This window comes from Anneissia japonica, unplaced genomic scaffold, assembly GCF_011630105.1.
Source record: "Anneissia japonica isolate Jap-2015-1 unplaced genomic scaffold, ASM1163010v1 scaffold287994_len634616_cov204, whole genome shotgun sequence".
Taxonomy (NCBI): Eukaryota; Metazoa; Echinodermata; class Crinoidea; order Comatulida; family Comatulidae; genus Anneissia; species Anneissia japonica.
In genome coordinates, this window is record NW_022707798.1 from 464,494 (window position 1) to 485,085 (window position 20,592).

Sequence of the window (20,592 nt, forward strand, 5' to 3'; positions counted from 1 at the left end):
TCCAATGCAAACAAAGCATTATTCCCTTGAGAATTCTTGATTAAAAGTCAAGTATCTTAACCACAAACCTAGACTTGCCACAAATCCCTTATTATATTATTATTATTTTTTCCTCATTCTGGACAGTGCCACCAATGAGCTAGTTAATTTTTGAGACAGAACAAAGCACTTGTAAAACACTGCATGCTGGTACCCGGATGCAAAAAGAATGACGTATCTTATATTCCGTATTTGGATAAAAGGGGTGGACCAACATAAACAATTTCAACCAATCACTATGCTCACATGGTATAATAGTAATACCATAACTTTTGCTTTTATCTAAATTATATTATATTTTAATTTATTTATTTTTTTTTTTTTTTAAGGAAATTCCATTTTGCCATATCTGGAGCGGAGCATCTAGCACATTGCATTGTTCATTCCTACTGGAGAGGACAGAAGCATCCGTTGGAATGGTGCATTGTAGGATAGAGGTGTCACAGGGAATCGACAGCAATACACAGTCACTTCAAATTACAAGGACAGCTGATGAAGTAAGCCTCATTCAACATATTTTTCCTTTTGACATTATTTTTTTTATATCCACCACCAAGGTCATTGTCATTATATGGAAATTTATAAAGCATCATTTGGCAGTATGCATGACATCATTAAAAAAAAAAAAGAGTAATTTCTTAAAATAATAAAGCATCAGAAGAACAATGTTTAATGCTTGTAGGTAGTAAATTCCAAAGAGTTGGTGCTACATTGGCAAATGATGTATAATAATGTCCAATCATAGGGTTTTTTTTAAATCAAATTTTGGTATTCTATATTATGATAATGTCCATCGTAATTGAAATAAGAAATATAAAATGTTTTGGTGCTTTTTGTATATTTCAGTTCCAAAATTATAGGTTTTTTTTATTCATTATTTTAGATGGAATTAGAACAAAAGTCATTACTTTGTTCTGAGCATGAATCAAGTACCAGCAGTAGTTCAATGATGGAACCACCTAACAAGGCATTCAGAATCTGCAGGCCTTACAGGTTAGAGCTTTGCGAAGTGTTAGATCCACCGAAAACCAGAGGCAATGACTGGCGGTTGTTAGCAGTGAAACTAGGTGTTGACAGGTAAGGCCTAGGCACAGAATTATTGAACAATATGTGTAATGGACCTGTCTGGAGTGTCAGTCTACTTAAAAATTGACCAATCAGAGCTGTGTCTGACATATGGGCGTGTTCAATAAGCTAAGTGAAGCTTAGCAGAAAAGTCCATTGGGTTGTGGCCTCAACTCTTCTGGGGCTTCAGCCCATCTGAGGATTCAACTATCCTTGGATCTCTGCTGTCCAGGGCCTAACATTGTCCCTTCTTGCCTACCAAGGCATCAACCAAGGCATCATGAAATCAGTTGGGATCTCAGTCATTCTTAAGCAAAATTTTGTAGGCTCAATGAACATAACATCAATCAGTCATACAAGAATTGAGAACTTAAAAATCTACCAAATAACCTTTACAACAAAAAAAATAGGGTCATCAAACCGTGGTGGCCATGTTTATGGTTTGTTCTGGGTCACATTATTTTCGCTTCATTTCCATGTTAACTTGGGAGTTATATATAGTAACATGTAAGTAGGCCTATACTTGTGTAAATCTATACCTACGTAAATGCAATAAAATCCTCTTATATGTGATCCCCATGAAACTATTTCATAATCTACTCATATGAATATTAAAGTTCATAAAGTTCATGATTATTAGATTTGTTTTATATTAGATAAATTTCAGAAAAAAATATCTCGAGTCTAAGTGTCTACAAGTATTCTTCACATTAATTAACAGACGCATTAAGTAACATTGTTCCAATATTCTAAACGCTTAAATTGGTGATAACATTTTGACTCAATGTGTTTCTCAAGTCAGTAACTTACTGTATAATATGAATTTAAAGTGTTGATTAATTTTTGAGAGTTTGTTGGTTAATTAATTGTCATACTTTCATTGCATGTTTGCCAAGAAATTATATTCAATTAGCATTGCCTATCTGTTGTTATTTTTAGGTACACCAACTATTTTGCAGTCAGACCTAGCCCCACAGACTTGATCCTAGATTTATGGGAAGCATTGCATCGAGAAGAGGGTGCCCTCATGGATTTACTTGGCGTATTTCAAGAGATGGGACGACCTGATGCAGTCGCTGTCATTGAGAAGCAACTAACATCATGGTTATAAGATATACAATAACAAAGATGCTAAATAAACTGTATACAGACAGTAACACAGTTGTGTAATGAACTATATCAAGTTTTTAATACAGAAAAATAAAATATGTTTATAGATGGACATTCCTTATCGGGTATTGTTATTGAATGAAAAGACGTTATTGAAAAAAAGACAAATAATGTTGCGTGATGCTTTTTCTATCTTTTATCCTTTACTACACCCATCGATGATAGTGTGTGCATATATTTCTCGGAATTATTTCGTCAGTTGACACCTGGGAAGTGCTTATTCTGCCACCTGCATGGGTCGTTCAGTTCAACGTGTCTTCGCGAACATTGGGTAATCAACTGCGCATCATGAAATCAGATGATTTTACAAATTATATATAAAATAATGTTGTCTGATTTACAAGTGTTACAAATACCATTGAGTTTTATATTGTTTTATTGAAATTTTATTGAATAATTTTACATGTTCTCTAATGTAGCAGATTATGAATTTGTAACAGTATTGTCAAAAAATACTGTTAGAATATCACTGTATTTGTATTATAATAAGATGATTTGGTTTTTTTTAAGTAGTATTTTTCAGATGTTGTATGTCTTTCAGTTAATTTCTTGTATATTATCACTTTTTAAAAATTTTGTTTTATATTATAATTAAATTTTGTTTGTATTCTAATTCTAATGATGCCAAACAATTAATAACTTTTACAATACTGAAGATACTACTATTGTACAAGTACCTAGAAGCAGACATTAAAATCTAGGTCAAAGGTATATAAAGTTTTGTTGTTTTTCTAAACAATTTTATTTTGAAGTAAATGATTCATAAAAGTTTTTGAAGAAAGTTTTTGGTTGAGTGATAATCAACATCAATATATTCTTTCAACCAAAGAAACTACTAATTCCAATAATATATTTTGGTCTATGATGATGATGGTTGTAAAAAGAATTCTAAATCATATATTAGAACATATATGAAATTAAAGTTGAATTAGAGTGATTGAAGATTTTATTTGCAATTTCATGAACTATATACAATTTTTGAAGGTCACTTTTTATTAAGATTGTTTAGTCTTGTTAAGTATGCATTGTCGCTACTGTAATATTAGTTAGATTCTTGTCATAACAGTACGATACAAGGAGGCTTCGCTTTCATGATTATTGAGGCAACCAGCTGTCTCCTACATATCCTTTCGTGTGTCTTTAACGAAGTCAGAGTGATTAACTAATGATTGTTTAAGATGCGCACACCAGCACGTTTTAAGATGCAAAGTGTAATTAGAATGCAGAGACACATGTGCTAACACGGCTAATACCGAGATGAATCAAATAGTTGTATTTACGTATGTTATCTGGGCCTCGGGGGTCTCGGGGGCAGACGAACTTACATGGATGCATTCAAAACATCTATTAATGTACGCTAAACATTTTTATTACAGTGTCAATTTAAGTACACATTTACTCTGGCTTTGGGGAATTTGCTTAGAAATATTATAGCAGAGATCATAAGTTGAGGAAAATATGGCAAATAATTTTGACGATAAGCCTGATTTATGTGTTGTTACTCAAATTACATTTGATTATATTAACATCTCTTTCCAAGTTTTCTTCCATTTTTTTCCCAATTAGTGTAGCACATAATCAGTGTAAAAACTGCAGCGATGCAATATTATAAAGAGAAAAAAAATATAATTTGCCCGAGGCTCTACTGTTAGCAAGAGGGATAATACAAAAGTTATATATTGACTGTATCATTTATTTTGATTATTAAATCTGAGCTAGCCTGTTGTTATTATTATAGGTGAGACACCAACAAATAGATTACTGTATGAATTAACCTTGAACTCTCTATAGATTGTATCTATTTCCATTTTATGTTCTACCCTGTTTATGAATAATAATATAAAAAAGCATTTTTTTCATTAGGAATAATGAAACTGGTGCCAACTATTGTGTAATTATATTTGGATCGAAAATAATTTATATAACATGTTTTATTCTGGAAATTTTCAGCGATAAATAAGATAACACAGTAGTACCAACTTCTGATATGGTGTCTTGCTTACTGTAATTAATTTGTAATTGCAAATGCATTTGTAATAATTATTAGTTTTGTTACGGTTGTTTCTTTGACTGTCTTCGTCACAAAAACAACTAGGTGGTTATGTGTCTTGGTGACACTGTTTTTACTTATTCTAAACATATCACATGAGTCAGTCTGTATGACACGGTTTGTTTTACGTGCATTATATAACAATGTACGGACATGAATGTAGAACCTATCATATATATTCATGTTTGTCCCAATGATTTCATAGATTTTGATCTTCTTTTTAGACTTATATTTTTGAGATTATTATAAAATTTCAACCTGCACTAGTAATGTGTTGCCTACTTTGAGTTATGATTTGTAGAATTAGTGAATTGGAACTTATTATCCTGGACAGATGTAGCAGCCAATGTAGTCATGTGGTTTTAGCTTGTTGAAGAACGAGGTGGAATCAACGTCTGGAGGTCGTTAATTTCACAAATGAGCCTGGATTCCCAAACGTTATCGTGCTACACAACTGTGTACTGTTTGTTATGAGCTGCTGCTAAAAGCTATGATAGGATTCTTCTTATGAGTTTGTCCATGTTTGCATGATGTGATCACTGAAGCGTGTTGCGATACTGTTAACTGAAGATGATTTTTAATTCTTTAATTTGACGTGTGGAGACATATGTCCTAATCCAAACATTTGTTCCAACTGATTGCAAAGAAAAAATGAAATTGTATTTTTACATTTTCTTTGGCAAATTTTGCAAGGGCACTCATATATATGGAAATATTTCATAATGGCCAGAGGTCATATTAACTTATTTGATGCCCACAATAGTAAAGTTTGTTTCTGATTACAATATACATTCATTTATCTTTAATCTGTTTGTAAATTATGCAATATGATTTATTTTTTAACTAATTTCAACTGAAATGCATCAATTTAGATATCATTTTTGAAAATGCTGGATGTAATTAAATTTTGAAACAAATGCAATCTTAATTTCACATATCTTTGAATTATAAAACATTCTCATTGTAATAGAGAGTATAGCCATCAACTTCATAAAATATGTTTTAGGAAGTAATTTTGGTGTGAATACTTGTAATTCTGCCAAAAAACAATATAAGTGAAATATATTTTAAATGTTTGGTTTTATAAATATGGATGGGAAAGCATAAAAGAAATAAAAATTATCTCGTACCAGTTATTTTATTATATTCCAATGGTTCCAAGAATATAGAATAACTTCTGGACGATACGCATGGGGATTTAAATGTTACTGAAGGTTTACAGTTTCATATGTAGGCTAAATAATTTAGACAAGAACTTTGTGTTGTATAAAAAAAAATTCTTTTGATTATTTTACTAATATATAATTGTACTCTGATAATGGAGTCAACCGAACCAACCGTCGAGACATTTTCATCGCACTCAACAGTTCTTGAATTCACATGGTGGACTTCATCATCTACTCCAGATAATATGAAATTAGCTAATAATATATTTGGTTATTGTGTGTTGTTTCTTTATCTATTTTAAGATATATTATGTTGATATTTTGAGTGTTTTCTTGGTGCAGTTTTGTGTGCTTGAATAGATAACACTTCAGTACTTTTTTCACCTGTCATATTTTCACCTGTCTAATATATTTCTTTTGTATTTTTTCTGTGATTTTTGGTGCACATATTAGAGAACTTAACTTGACTTCACCAAATTTGTATTGTGAATAAAGAGTGAAATATTAATGTTATTCTATTATTATTATAATTATTATTCTTGTTATTGTTATTGATATTATTGATTATCATTACAGTATTTTATTAAAACATTTATTTAGAATATTTTATTTCTATTAATACATTATTATAAATAATAATTTCAATTATAATTAGGCTATTGTGTTAATTATAATTAATTATTATTTATAATACTAAAATATATAGTAATTATAATAATATAATATATTGTAATTATAATAGTATAACATAATATAAAATAATAATTTTAATAATGATAATATATGAGTCTTGCTTAGTGCATAATAATTGGAACTCTATGCGCTTATTATTATTATATTCTTTTCCTTTAACCTTATGAAGGAAAAAAAAGGTTACAAAATGAATGATAGTATGTTTCTGCATTTATTTTTGCTTGTGTCTTATTAAGTAAAATGGGAACCGTAGTTGAATGCTCAATGTTTAATGACGTTTTTCTCACCTAGATTTTTTTTATTATAGAGCAATTGTAGATCCATGCTCGAATTAATGTTGATAAAATTAATGTGTCTTTGACTTTAACTAATGTTGATTATTTTTTCCGCATGTTCTTATTAACACTGTAAATTTAGATTCTACCACTAAAGTTTTATATGATCGTTTACATTGATTTATATCTGCAGTCCACATTTATTGTTATTAATATTGTTTATATTATTATTGTTCATATTATTATTATGATCATTATTATTGTAGTTGTTATTGTTATGTCATCGATTAATCTATTTGTAAATCAATTGTAAATAAAGTAATGTAAATGATAAGATGTTGTAAGGTACAATAATACAATATATAGAGAGAAAATGTATGTGGAAATTGATTAATAGTTGTGAGGTATGCCAACTTGTGGCTCATTTACATAAATTTGAATACCACATGCAAATGAGAATCAAGTTTAAAAATGGCGGGGAAAATTTACATGAATTCCAATAATCCTTAGAGACAAGCTGCTGTAGGTATAGTGCAAGACCAAAAAGTTAATTTTTACCCCAATCTTTCGCCGTGTACTGTATGTTACTTGGTCAGGGATTGTCTCGCATATTTTTAAAACGCTTGCAAAACTATGAATTTAGCTAGGGACGATCTCAAATGCTACGTACTAACAAAATCGTAATAATATCGAAAGTGGATGAGAAGTGTATATGAAGTTTATTGGCAGGTTGTTTTATCTTGTCAATAAAAATAAAGATTTTATTTTCTATGGGAGCTCTAGTACATAAAGATGATATTGGTACTGTATACTATTTAAGTTGTGGTTAGCAACGTGTTAAGTCATTCCTTGGTTATGCACTCCCCACCACCAATTTGCCTGTAAGAAGATCGGCCATGTGTACCTGGCGACATGTGTATAGTATTCGGTGTTTTTTAAAACGAATAGCATTTCTCTTCGGTATTTACGAAAATACCGCAACATGTCGATAATGTGTATAGGAAATATTAAAGCTCCTTTTGATCGAAACATTTATATTGTCTGATTTATTTTGAGTGTTGGTTTATGGTGTAGTGAAACTTTGTGACGTCGATTACGATTGACTATAAAGTCAACGGTGACGATTGATGGACGGATTACGATTCGTCTGATCGATGGATTATCACGTGACCATTTTAAAGAGGAAGAATATCTTGACAGACGATAAGAGCATCTAAGCAGGAGGGGGAAAACATAAAATGTTAACTCTCAGATTAATTCTGTCTTCTGTTAATGATAAGTGTAAGCGTTAACGACGCGTGTCGATGGGTAAATCTGGAGCTTTTTAATGGCTGCTGTCAGCCAGCATTGCCTTGTTTTTTATGTTCTCTCGTTTAATGTGAACTATTTCTGTTGTAGGAAAATTGTGGTCATGATGATCAACTTTTGAACCCATGACGAGTTATGTTCAGTTTCTGGGTAGCACAAACAAAATTGTGATGGCACTCACGCGTTGCGTCACAGGCGCGTGATTGACACTGAGCTAATATGTATAGTGCAGTACTACTAATAATAGACTAAAATATTAATGTAAATATGCTGCGACATCGTAACAGCCAGAAATAAGATGGATGATTACATTTTCAACTAAACATGGATGTTTGAATCATCTCAAGTGTGACATGTTTTAGAGAGACTGTCCCAAAATAATAATACGAATTAATAGAACGAATTATTTAGAGAAATAGAAGTGTGTGGATATGTGCTTCGGTGTGTAGGTGTAGATTTATCCAATTTGCACGCGCAAAATATTGTAACGATGCGTGAAATATTTCGCATTCAACTTGAGAAGAGCTTTGTTTTGATTTATTTAATTAATTAATCGATTGATTGAATGATTAAATGATTAGTTGTTATATGAGGTCAGAACGAACGCATCGATATATCTTTTCCCTCGGATACAGGTCTTACTGTACTCTACTGTACTTGAAATGTCTCTTTTTACGTGTTCCATAGATGGTTATTAGACAGTAGATTCACCGACGGTATACATACTTCTGAAAATCAATTTTACTAATAACTTTCTGGCCAGAAGGTAACGGTTTAATGGCACGAGATGATCTCCACAGTTCGTTTAAAATTACTATTTCATGTACGGTATGTCTTTCCGACGCGGTGCCTTCTAGAGAAATTGGTTCACACGACGAACTCCCCTTTTTTCATAAACAGATGCAAGGTCTCGCAGAGTTTCAGGCTGGAATCAGTGTATTTACTGCTAACATTTTCAATTCCATTTGTTCATGCGCACGACCTCAGGGAAGAACAGTTGTTACTGACTGGCCATGTTGGAATGAAGCTGATTACTGTATTAAAATACAGATGATGAATATTGTAGATGTTGTGGGCCTTTCGTAATTTCCAGTTTTCTTGATTGATGTCTGTGTTCATCGAAACGGAACCAATCTTTGTATGTATAACTTGAGTGTTTGACAGTCAGAAGTCGCTTTCTGAACCTAGATGAGTAGTTAACGAAAAACTGTGGTGAAATCCAATAGATTTCCAGACATTAAATTAAAATATCAACTGGGTTTCTTTCTTTCTCCCCCCCCCCCCAGAACAATGTTATCAACAATGAAGCACTGGTCAAAACAGTTAATCGACACTAACTGTTGAAGGAATCTGTTGGCTCATTTTAAATTAAAAGAATATCTACAATAATCAATACACTCTCCAATGGGAAACTGCGATTAATATATGCAAACAATACAAACAGATTTTGTGCAAATCCTGTATGGGATTCGGTCCAGTGTAATTTTTCATGAGGTCAGTACGACTAACGTGACGTGATGAAAATTAGGTCTAATCGGTACACCCTACAATCGAGACCCTTCTAATCCGGGACCACATTTTTACGAAGTACCAACTTGGCCTACTGTAATAACAGGCGCGTCGCAAGTAATTTTTATTCGTCCGGCCAAATGCGAGGGCAAGAGAAATTGAAGTGGTCAGGTTGCGAGCGAAGCGCGAGTACTGATGATTGGGGATAGGGGGTCGCCAAGGGCCCCAGGTATGGGTTCGGGGTTCTGGGGCCATTAAACTGTAATATTATTGTGAACCATTAAATAATATTATTAACATTAAGCCATTAAACTGTAATATTATTATTAAGACCAATCAACACATAACATAAAACATGTAGGCCTACATATCAAAAGGATTATGTTTAATCTTTCATCGTCGGTGCTTGCACTAAACGTGATTTGGATCTAACATGTGTATAATGGTATTGATATACAATCGAAATTCTCTGTACAATATTATGCTAAACATTTACAGAGTGGACTTCCTTATGTTGTGGTAATATTAGACGGTAATAATTATTATTAAAAAGTCCATTCAACCAACAACATAAAACATATGTAATATTAGTCTAATATGACCACAACATAAGGAAGTCCAACATACATATCAAAGTTATTAGGTTAACTCATGTCGGTGCATGCATAAAAAGTAATTTGGATATCTGTGATTGACAGACAAAATTCTTTATACTATATATAGGCCTACTAATTTAACGAGTGGACTTCCTTGATTTAAGGAAATATATATATGTATATTTAGATACGCAACGTTTAAAGGGGAGGACTTCCTTATGTTGTGGTCATATTAGACTGTAATATCATTAAAAACCATTCAACAAAAAACATAAAGTTGAATACTTCGGTGCATGAATATAACGTAATTTTGGGATATATGAGATTTATATAACATTTGAGATGTACTGAATATAAAATCTTAAATATTTCACATTTTAATCAGCAATCTATCAGAAATACTGGGATTGGTTATACTGTAAAGCCTTCGGAACATTACATATTACTTTCTACACAGTATTGATATAAATGTAATGATTATCCAGTGAGCACTATTGATTATGATAGCCGAAATATTATTAGAGTTCAATTAAAACAAGAAATTTACATTGATGAACGTTTAATCTTGGGATTCCTCGCATGGTACCTGTTGCCTAGTGAGGTCATTGTGAAAGTCAGTCGTCACGCATGACTGGGCTAGTGAAAAAGAATAGCATTTTACTATTCTATAGTTACTTGATTTACATTATTGTTCATTGCAGTATTTACGGCTTATTGAAGATATGAACAAGAGTTTTGAAGAGATAGAAATAAAAGAAGCCAGTAAATTCAAGTGGTGTTTATTGAAGTTTATTGAACCAAGACCCTCTGTACAATATACAAATTACAAACTTGCAATAGCAGTTACATTAACCGTTCCTGAGTTATGTCAACAAAGAGAGAGAGTAGGTTGAGTTTAAACATACAGGTGGAATTTAGCCTTCTTTTCCTATTCAAAACCTAATAATTAACTTGTGGTCTGTCAAAAAGTGGTCAGGTAGGTAAGGGGCCCAGACAAACTTTTAGACGTTAACTTCAAGGTTTCTTTATTGAAGTTTTGCAGTCTCTCCGGAGACATCCATATCACTGACAAACGAAATTTAAACGGATCATTGTTAGTGTGACAGGTTATATTATGGCCTGTAATTAGACCTACACGATTGATGCAATACAATATTAAAACAATGTCTGTTTACATATACAGGAGGTCAGGACCCCCCCCCCCCCCGAATCTCCCAATGTTGCGTCAGAGAGAAAGTACAATTTGGCTTACAGACGATATTGAGTTGTAAATTATTGGTCCGGCCAAAACCGGACCAGCCGGACCGCTTCCGACACCCTTGAATAATCTTTGATATTTTAACTCAAAAGTGACCTTGCAGACCTAATTAGAGACGGATACCGAAAGACTCTCTCAAAAAAGTGTGACCGGGGCCGGCTTGCCCCCCCCCCTCTCTAAATCTTTCCCGGCAACATACTTTGCAACAAGGATCGGATTTTTATGTTAACATTAGAAAACGTGAGTGAGATTTGTTGTTTTACCGTTTTCTACTCCAGATAGGCTTATGAGACACGAGCGAACAACGAATCGATCGCGCTTTTCGACACTAAGTACACCGTTTATTCAAAATGAGACTCCCCCACCCAATTTCTCAGCTATCCCCTCCTTTCTCATCATTCCCCATCTCAGTCCGCCATGTCTAATAGGCCTACTCCACTTCTAAACCTATGTACGCCATTTTCGCACTTTTTACCCCAAAATGTGATCGGCAAATGTGCGGATGGAAGGGGGCGCTAATGCATAATTGTCTTACTTCAGTACATGTAAGTTAAATTGTTATTACATAGTACAAGACTGTACTAAGACAGCAAATCAATTTTGTCGATAAACCCTAATCGTACAAATGTTCGATTGAGCAAGTTTATTTTTAGTAAGTGATGTTTTCATGACAGTTCCATATAAACCTTCATAATAATTAAAAATTATTATCCAAGATTGAAATTTCATTCAAAGCATTGATAAACACTGATCATAGATATTTTTGTTGGATGTACGAGTGCGTAGCCATTTTGATCTAAGTCTAAGTGCGTGAGAACAGGAAACGCGTACACGTATCCTCGGAACCGGAAACGCGTAAACGTGTCCGTTAAGCTTGTTCATTTTTAGGCCTAGTTCAGACCATTCAGACTAGGTGGATAAAAAGCCGACTCAACTCACCGAGTTTATCTACATGCCAGTCTGAACTAGGTGGCTTATCTCAAGTCTGAACGTAGCCTTACGCCAACGCGTATCCGCTTTTGAAGAGAGAGTAATATCAAAGATCTTAAAAAGAATATTTTAAGCCAGAAATTGACAAAAAATGAGAACACTGAGCCTGGGCGAAACTTTATATTTTTTTTAAATGTATCAAACATAGATCTTCATGTTTTTTTCATAAATAATACATGTAGTTTTAAATTTAGCTAAAAAGTTTTAAATGGGTAAAAATGTGTAAAATTTACTATTTTTCAGTAGATTACCTTTGGCATACTGTAACTCCGAAATTTAAAATGGATGTCTGAAATTTGTATAGGTGTAATAGTAAGTGGTCAGAATGTATTAGACGAAAGGGATGTTAGCTTTAAGCATTTTTTGTATTTTAATAAAACATGTAGGCCTATTATTCAAATATTTAGCCTAAACGTCATAAAAAATGTTTTTTTTTTTTTTTTTTTTTTTAATTTTTTTTTTTTTTTTTTTTTTTTTTTTGTTAATAAATTTTAGGGAATAAAATGAACATTTGTGTCATTCTTTGCATCGTTTGATAGACAATTTTTATAGCTTTCTATGATACCAATATATTCAAATTGAATCTTCCAGTGACGGGCTTTTTGGTCAAATTTGGCAATCCTTGTGATGCAAGAGCTTGTCGTCGCGCTGCCTGTAACTGGCCTGTAACGTAACAAGTGATAACGCCCTCTGTTTTTTATCTAGCCTAGAAATTTGTTTGCTTGTTGAAGATGTTGCAAAACATTGAGAATGTAAGTTAAAAATTGAAGCGCTAAATTGTGATTTACATTATTATTACTATTAGGCGTTTATTAAGACCCGGTGGTGTAACTAGGTGCGACGATAACCACAGAAGGTGTTTGCACGAGAACGTACAGATACAGAACTGACCATTGTTTAGGGAGGGGCAGTATTAATATTTAATATGGCAATGCTTGCTAGGATAGGATAAAGATGATGTGGGGACTTCCAGAGCCTGAGTGAGCAGCTTGCTAGTTACAAATAAAGCACGAAGCACCGTATGGGCGCAGCTAAACATTTGCTATAACAGCAATGGACAACAGTAAATTACAATTCTGTGCTGCTATTTTCTTAGAGATTTTCCGCTCAAATTGTACCTATTTTTGAGGTGTTCACGCAACTACTGTAAACAAACTTTAAATTTAGCTACTGTAAAAAGAAAGTATTTTTCTTTTGTCCTATTTTAAATTAAAATTTTAAAAATAAAATTTACCTCACCTCCTGCCTGGGGGTTGGGGAGGGGAAGGGGGAGATTCCACAGCTACAATGCAGCACTAAAACCAACATTTTACAATACAGTATATTTGTTCATTCTCCACATCATTATTTTGGAGAATATGGATGTATTAATTATTGGTTTTTTTTTTTTGTTTTTTTTCCACCCTCCTCTGGACGGTTTTAGAAAAAATAACAGTATAAAAGAATTCACACATTTATTACACTGTTTACATTCACTAATAAAATTTTATTTTTATTTTTTCCTCCGTCTGGATGTTTTTGGCAAATCTATTTACCTAAATAAGAAAACAAAATTTTATTTTTAATTTTTTGCCGCTTTCTCTGACAATCTTTAAAAAAGATAGAAATGTTTTGCCTTAGCAACAATATCCAAGGGGCGGAGCTTAGCAGAAGGTCCATTTCCCGTAAGTCACAGGCTAAAAAATGATCAGTTTACAATGATTTACTGATATTTTGCTACAAAAGAATTTTTTGCTGGCAGAACATGGGTAAAATCTAACTCTGTAATTTTTTTTTTTTTTTTAATTGCTTATTAGATCTCACAATATTCAGGCATCATGGATCAAGAATTTTCTGTTAAAGAAGAACCAACTATGTCCGGATATGAAATGAATGATAATCAGAATCCTGAAATTAAGGTTGAAAAAGGTTGGTTTTTTTTTTAGTAGTTGTTTTATTGTAACTGTTCACAATTCAGAAGCAAATGTATTGTATATATTTTTATGTATTGTTTTTCTTTCGAGGGCCTCTTCAAGTCAGCTGTACTACTGTAGTGCAGCTGTTAGAGCTACCCTCGTGAAATAAAGTTGAAATAAAATAAATAAAATAAACAAAAGTTTTTTTGTTTTGTCATTACTGTATGATATTGCCAATGCTTATTTCAAATACTGTAATATGACATTTCAATAGGAAGAGCTATGCTCAAAACGTATTATTTCAAATGAATATTGTCAATATCATATCGTACCCAACAATGAACAGTTTGTTAAATGGCATCAGGTGACCAATCCTGCACAATTATATAAAGCCATGCTTGAACTGGACTTTATTGGGTGAAAACCCCCTAAGACACACAGGTTATTTTTACTGAAAATATTCCAATGCGAAGGGCCTACTTAACTTACAGTGAACATGCTACTTCGTCAGTTTAACCAAGTAAAGCCTGTCCAGGAAAATAGGCCTAGATTTCAAATATTAATAGTTGTTGAATATGAGTAAAACATGAATAATATTAAGATGGGTCTGTAATCAAAGAATGATGTTTATCTGAGATACAAGTATCAAATGAGTAATTTTATTGCATGCGTCCACTAAATCTAATATTATATTGCAAAGAAGTTGTTTTTTTTTTGTGGTTGGGGATATGCAAGCTAAGTGCAGATCTTGTACGGTAAGCATGGTAATATGAGTTTGGTTGAAATAAGTCACAGAATTGTGAGGGGTGTAATTTGTCAAATTACATTGTTTAACAGCCATATAGGAAATTGATATTTCATCATATTTTCTAGGCCAGAACAGTGATTTTCTCAGTAATGATGAAGACAATATTAAAAACAAGGAACCGTTTTTGATGTCAGTCAAAACAGAAATTTCTGCTTGTGGAGAAAAGTTTAAAGATATTAGCACTTTCGAGACACATTTGAGTATGCATAAAAAGATGTGTGAAGACAATATGAATTTGAAAGCACATCTTACAACACAAACAGCAGAAGAACTGTACGAATGTGAACATTGTGAACACAAGTTCAAAGATGGTACTGCTTTGAAGACACATTTGGGTATACACACAGTAGAGGTATCGTACGATTGTGAAAAGTGTGGAAAAAAGTTTGATTATTATACCACTTTGAAAAAACATTTGAGGAAACATACAGAAGAATGTGAACAAAAATGTAAAGGCCATCATGCTTTGAAAAAACATTTAAAGATGCATACAAGGCAAAAGAAAATATATGAATGTAAACATTGTGGAAAGCATTTTAAGTATTATGGCAGTTTTAAAAAACATTTGAGGACACATAAAACAGAAGAATGTGAACAAAAATGTAAAGGCTATCGTGCTTTGAAAAAACATTTAAAGGTGCATACAAAGCAAAAGGAAATATATAAATGTAAACATTGTGGAAAGCATTTTAAATATTATGGCTGTTTTGAAAAACATTTAAGGACACATAAAACTAAAGAATGTGAACAAAAATGTAAAGGCCATCTTGCTTTGAAAAAACGTTTAAAGGTGCCTACAAAGCAAAAGAAATTATATGAATGTAAACATTGTCGAAAGCATTGGATATGTCATGCCAGATTTAAAAAACATTTGAGGACACATAAAACAGAAGAATGTGAATATTGTACACTAAAGTTCAAAGACCATCAAGCAATGAACACACATGTAAAAATACACACAAACCAAGAGCAAAGGTATGACTGCACATATTGTGAAAAGCAGTTTCCTCGTTATAGCAGTTTTAAAACACATCTAAAGAGAACACATATAAAAGAATGTGAAAATTGCAAAAAGACCTTTAAGAGCTATCATGCTTTGGAAACTCATAGAAAGAAATTTCATTTGATAACACGTTTGAGGAAACGTTTGAGGATACAAACCCCATATGAATGTGAACGTTGTGAAAAGAAATTTGAATTAGGGAGTGAGTTGAAAACACATATGAGAATACATACAGGAATGACCGCATATACATGTAAACAATGTGGAAAGAAGTTTAAACATAAAAGCAGTTTGAAAACACATTTGTGGATGCATACAGGGGCGTCACCATTTGTATGCGAGACATGTGGGAAACAATTTGCACGACGATGTAAATTGAAAAGACATAAGAAAAAACATACTGAAATAAAAACAGTTTTCAAATGTGAACATTGTGGAAAAACATTTGAAAAAGTGAGAAAGTTTAAAAAACATATTAAGATTCATGCAGAAGAGAAGCCACATGCTATTAAAAATCATATAGTACATACAGGAGGGGAATTGATTGTAGACATTGTGGGAGAGAGTTCAAACACAAAGGTTATTTGAATAGACAATTGAGGATATGTAATACAGGAGAGGTATTTATATATGAGCATTGTGGAAGGAAGTGTGGACAAAAAGGCAATTTGAACATATATGTAGGAGAGACACAATCTGTATTTCAACACTGTGGAAAGAAAGAAGTGTAAACATGCTGATTTGCCACACTCAGTTTGCTCTTGGATTCTATCAAAAGATATTTCTTCTTTAAGTCCATGAAACAGTTAAATTTCAATGTTAGGTACTGTACTATTGATTCCAATGCATAGTACAGGAGGTTGATTTATAATATCTTTTATATACCGCATACATAGATTCCATTCGTCTGATTAGCTAAAAAGCGGTAATAATTTCAACCATCACTTCTCCCCCTATGATGTACTTGGAATTTATTCAATTGTTCATAAATTCCCAGAAAAACGTGCTGTCATGTTAAGTGGTAGTACTTTTTTTTCCTGTTGCGATGTATCTCTAGACCGCACTTATAACTTCGCTGTGTAATTGATGATATGCACTGTAAGATGGTAAAGAGGACTGCGACCTTTACGGCGAGAGAGATTGACCCTTTGACCACCTTGGCCTACACTAAGAAGTAAGCCTAGGCCTACTTTGTGGGTACTCTTTTTATTACTTTGTTTAATCCTTGTAGAGTCTATGTACATGTGGTGTACAGTATAGAACCAAAAAAATTGACTGCTCTAGATTCAAGAAACAGTGAAATCTGTAGCCCCTTTCTGATGTGGAGACTCCCTTTGAGTCTTTGGCCTTTTGGAAGATAGTTAGCTACGGTCTCCACACCACTTTGGAGCAATAGATCTCACCATTCCCATCAATATTTGTATAATGCGTACATGCATTTGTACATGTGTATGTACAAGCTTCTATCCTGAGTTTATTTGAAAGCAAAATTTAATTTTTACTTCAGTTTATTTATTTGTATTTATTATTTATTTTATCTATGTATTTATATATAGGTGTCACCCTTGGCCAATCCTGAAAATAAAAATTTATCGTGCCTCTGACTATGAAGATTATCTTGATCAAATTTAGTGGTTTGGAGCAAGCAAAAATATTGTATTTATGCATTTAATTGTGATGTGGGAAAAAAAAAAACATTTTTATAAAATGTCTCTAGGTTAAAGGTCAATTCCCCCTGACCGCTGGTCGCATGGTCACACACTTTTTCCCCTTGGCGGCGGAGAAAATTTGTACATTTAATTAAGTTCACATTTGTTTAATCCTGTCATTCTCAAATGTGTTTTGTTTTAGTTGTATAATGTTTTGACAATTGGACGAAATAAATGTTGAATGTTGCATGTGGTTATAGGCATATCATTGATTTCATATTTGCAGAACAATGTTAATAAAGTCACGAATGATGAAAAAATATCTATCCACATCTTGTCGTGAATTGTTGTAATGTCCGTCAGCTGTTGGATTGCGGATTGCAAAAATGAAAGAGACATTTGCGTTGAATGCTACTACTACTGGGTAGAGACCAGGTGTGAAATGTGCTTTTTATCCTTGGGATTCATAGAGTGTTTTGAAATATTGTCATCTGCACATCATTGTTTGGACCAACTATAATGATCAGCTTTACTAAATTATCTAAATAATCCACTTGTGTGCCTTAGATACATAACTCAATGAAATAGAATAGATTGGCTATTACAAAAAAAATGATAAAATGTGAAGTATAATATGATCGGTCAACATTTCAAATGAAAATAATGTACATGGTGATAGGACAAAAATATTAATGGGCGGAGTAAGTGAGGCATGTCGTGGCGAAATGGTTAAGTTATCACACGGGCCAGTATTGAGTAAATGAGCTATAAAATATGGGAGCTCAAAAAATTGCCTAAAAATCCAAATTTGTTTTTCATTATAGAACAACAGTTTAATGTCTTATTAATCATGTACCAAAGTATTAGTTCTAGAAGTGGTCAACAAATTGTTTATTTAATGTTATTTTGGTAGTTCATTCTATTAAACAATGTATGCACAAATAACTTTGAAAGGCAATTACTCAAAATCATGTTTATCTTGATTCTAAGAGTACTGTACTTTCACTTTCCATTAACTTAGGCTTGAAATGTCCAATTTAAATGAATGACCCCTCATTTTAGAGATCCCATACTCAGGTATCTGAAAATACCAATAACTTGAATTTCAATTTTTGCTACAACTTAGCCATTTTGCCACAACATGCCTCAAGTATAGGATTACTGTAAGTAACAAATAAACTTATTGGGAGCTGTAATTATAATGAGGCTAATACCAGTGTCAGAACAGATCTCAGTCAGCAATGTCATTGATAAACGAATAAAAAATGACAGTGAATTCAACCCATAGACTGGGTTTCAGTCCCTAAACTTTGTATTATTACGGTAAGTGAAAATGCTTGATTTTCGCACTAATGGCGTTCCATATTACTTATTTGCTTGGCGTTCAATAATATACTCTCGATATATTATTACTGTATAATTAAACCCCCCTCCAACATGATAAGTAGCGAATAAACAAAAGTATATTAACTAACAGGCATGTTGAAAAACAAAGACAGAATGAAAGGCGGAAATAGAAAGTCTCTAATATTATAGGCTTTAAGAGGAATTCAAAAATATATGACTGAATATTACAAACCTATACTATATAATAATAGGCTATCAAGAAAGTACAGATGTGATAGAAAAATGTATAAATCAATGGGTCCATAAATAAATGTGGGAAAAAAACTATACGAGGATATAATATGGATTACTATGAATTAAGAATATGGGAAATTATAGTCCCTGATCATACTGAGGTCATTGTGAAGTCCGAATGATGTGGATTTTGTATTTGATTATGTACAGGGCCGGCGGAACATTTTTCAAAGTTGGGTGTGGAGGGGCACACTAGTAAGATGATTGGGAATATGAATGGGTTCAAATTTAGGGGGTGGGGTCCAAAGTTTTTCCCAAACACCAGCAGAAATGAAGGGGAGTACGGGGGTCGACCCGGGGAAAATTTTGATTTTATGGCGGGAAATGAGCTTTCCCGACTTTTTGAGCTAGGTGTCTTTTAATGACTTATGAAAATGTTGATTCCTAGATGGCGGGAAATCGGAGCTCCCAACTTCTGAGGTGTCTTTTAATAACTTTTAAGTCCTTCAAAATTCAAGGTTTTCCCCCTCTTGAAAACGATTCCATGAATCAATGAAACCCAAAGAGAAAGGCGGGTTCGGTTTAAATGTTACCGTACTTCTTGCATAATGATCGGTGTCGCGTTGTAAAAAACAAGGTGTTTTCTAGCCAATGTTGCTTGGCGGGCCGCACACTGAGGTTTTTAATTCATTTTCGCGGGCCGCAAAAAATCATTTTCGGGCCGCACTTTGCCCACCTGCAGTGCATTAAGGGATGGGAAATTACTGGCAATGACAGCACGCGCTATGTTCGCACAAGGTAATTCGCGCGAGCGGAGATAGCTAGATGAGTTGCCTTGCTTGGCCTAGGTCAGCGAGACAGAAATGAGCGTTGTGTATGTTTGCGAAAAAATGTTTAAAAATATTTTTTTTTATACTACTGTATATTCTATTTTGTTTGTTAAATTTATAAATTTACATAGATGTGTCTCATTGGTTGGAAGTCCACCGTTTTCCGATATAAGTATTCCAAATGTTTACCTAAATTTACTGTGTATCTTCAAGCTGTCCCGACTAATTTCCTGTTTTTGTACTTACTACTACAGAACTTGTATATTTTTTGTCTTTAGTAAAAAAATATATATACTGTATATATGAAACGATAAAAATGGCCTCAACTTAAGAGCGCCACCGGTTTCCGGGCAGTGTTCACTTGATTGTTGGAGCAGCATCATGTCACGGTGCTGTTGGGTGTATTTATTTCATCAAAAATTAAATAATACATAATTAACTAAGGGAACGAAAAATATTCTAGCAACAGCTTAATTAAAACATTTATAATTACAACAACATAAATGTACGGTCATTAGATTGACAGCATCATCAGAAGGTACGTCTTCTTCGAAAAATAGTGTTTGCGCCCTCTATCCATTTTCTCAACACTAATTTTGCTGACGTCTCTTGTTCGTGTGTTTTTCGTCAATGGGGAATACCATTGCAGACTATGTACGAATGGATTATTGGATGTTAATTACACAACATTACAGTATTTCGAGTGA

General features: G+C 33.1%; 3 protein-coding genes across 9 annotated transcripts in view; all 3 read left to right on the forward strand.

Moving 5' to 3' along the window:
* Window positions 1–4,609, forward strand: part of LOC117106437 (netrin receptor UNC5B-b-like) — a 52,117-nt gene extending 47,508 nt beyond the window's left edge. Inside the window, exons 13-15 of the mRNA XM_033247812.1 lie at window positions 369–536; window positions 923–1,116; window positions 2,044–4,609. Coding sequence (XP_033103703.1) covers window positions 369–536; window positions 923–1,116; window positions 2,044–2,215 — 534 coding nt within the window. The 3' untranslated portion in view covers window positions 2,216–4,609. The remainder of the gene's footprint in view (window positions 1–368; window positions 537–922; window positions 1,117–2,043) is intronic.
* Window positions 4,610–12,813: 8,204 nt separating this feature from the next.
* LOC117106432 (zinc finger protein 99-like) lies at window positions 12,814–17,796 on the forward strand. 2 transcript variants are annotated; one of them, XM_033247803.1, is made up of 3 exons: window positions 12,814–12,871; window positions 13,916–14,027; window positions 14,888–17,796. In XM_033247803.1, exons 1-3 carry the CDS (start codon window positions 12,851–12,853, stop codon window positions 16,411–16,413), a joined length of 1,659 nt encoding a protein of 552 aa, XP_033103694.1. In that variant the 5' UTR covers window positions 12,814–12,850; the 3' UTR covers window positions 16,414–17,796. The 2 variants fall into 2 exon arrangements, with proteins under 2 accessions (XP_033103694.1, XP_033103695.1); XM_033247804.1 differs by having other exon boundaries at window positions 12,865–12,997.
* A 2,682-nt stretch (window positions 17,797–20,478) lies between these two features.
* The window catches only part of LOC117106433 (stress-activated protein kinase JNK-like), a 38,008-nt gene continuing 37,894 nt past the window's right edge, over window positions 20,479–20,592 (forward strand). For 4 of the 6 annotated variants that reach the window (XM_033247807.1, XM_033247808.1, XM_033247805.1 and 1 more), the window contains exon 1: window positions 20,479–20,588. The gene's annotated coding sequence lies outside the window, so the exon portion shown is untranslated. The remainder of the gene's footprint in view (window positions 20,589–20,592) is intronic. The other 2 variants (XM_033247809.1, XM_033247810.1) reach the window with 2 other exon arrangements.

Coding starts and splice junctions, on each gene's coding strand:
- LOC117106432 (XM_033247803.1), top strand. CDS start 12,851: ATGTTGCAAAACATTGAGAAT. Junction 12,872..13,915: donor TGTTGCAAAACATTGAGAAT/GTAAGTTAAAAA, acceptor ATTGCTTATTAG/ATCTCACAATATTCAGGCAT. Junction 14,028..14,887: donor TGAAATTAAGGTTGAAAAAG/GTTGGTTTTTTT, acceptor CATATTTTCTAG/GCCAGAACAGTGATTTTCTC.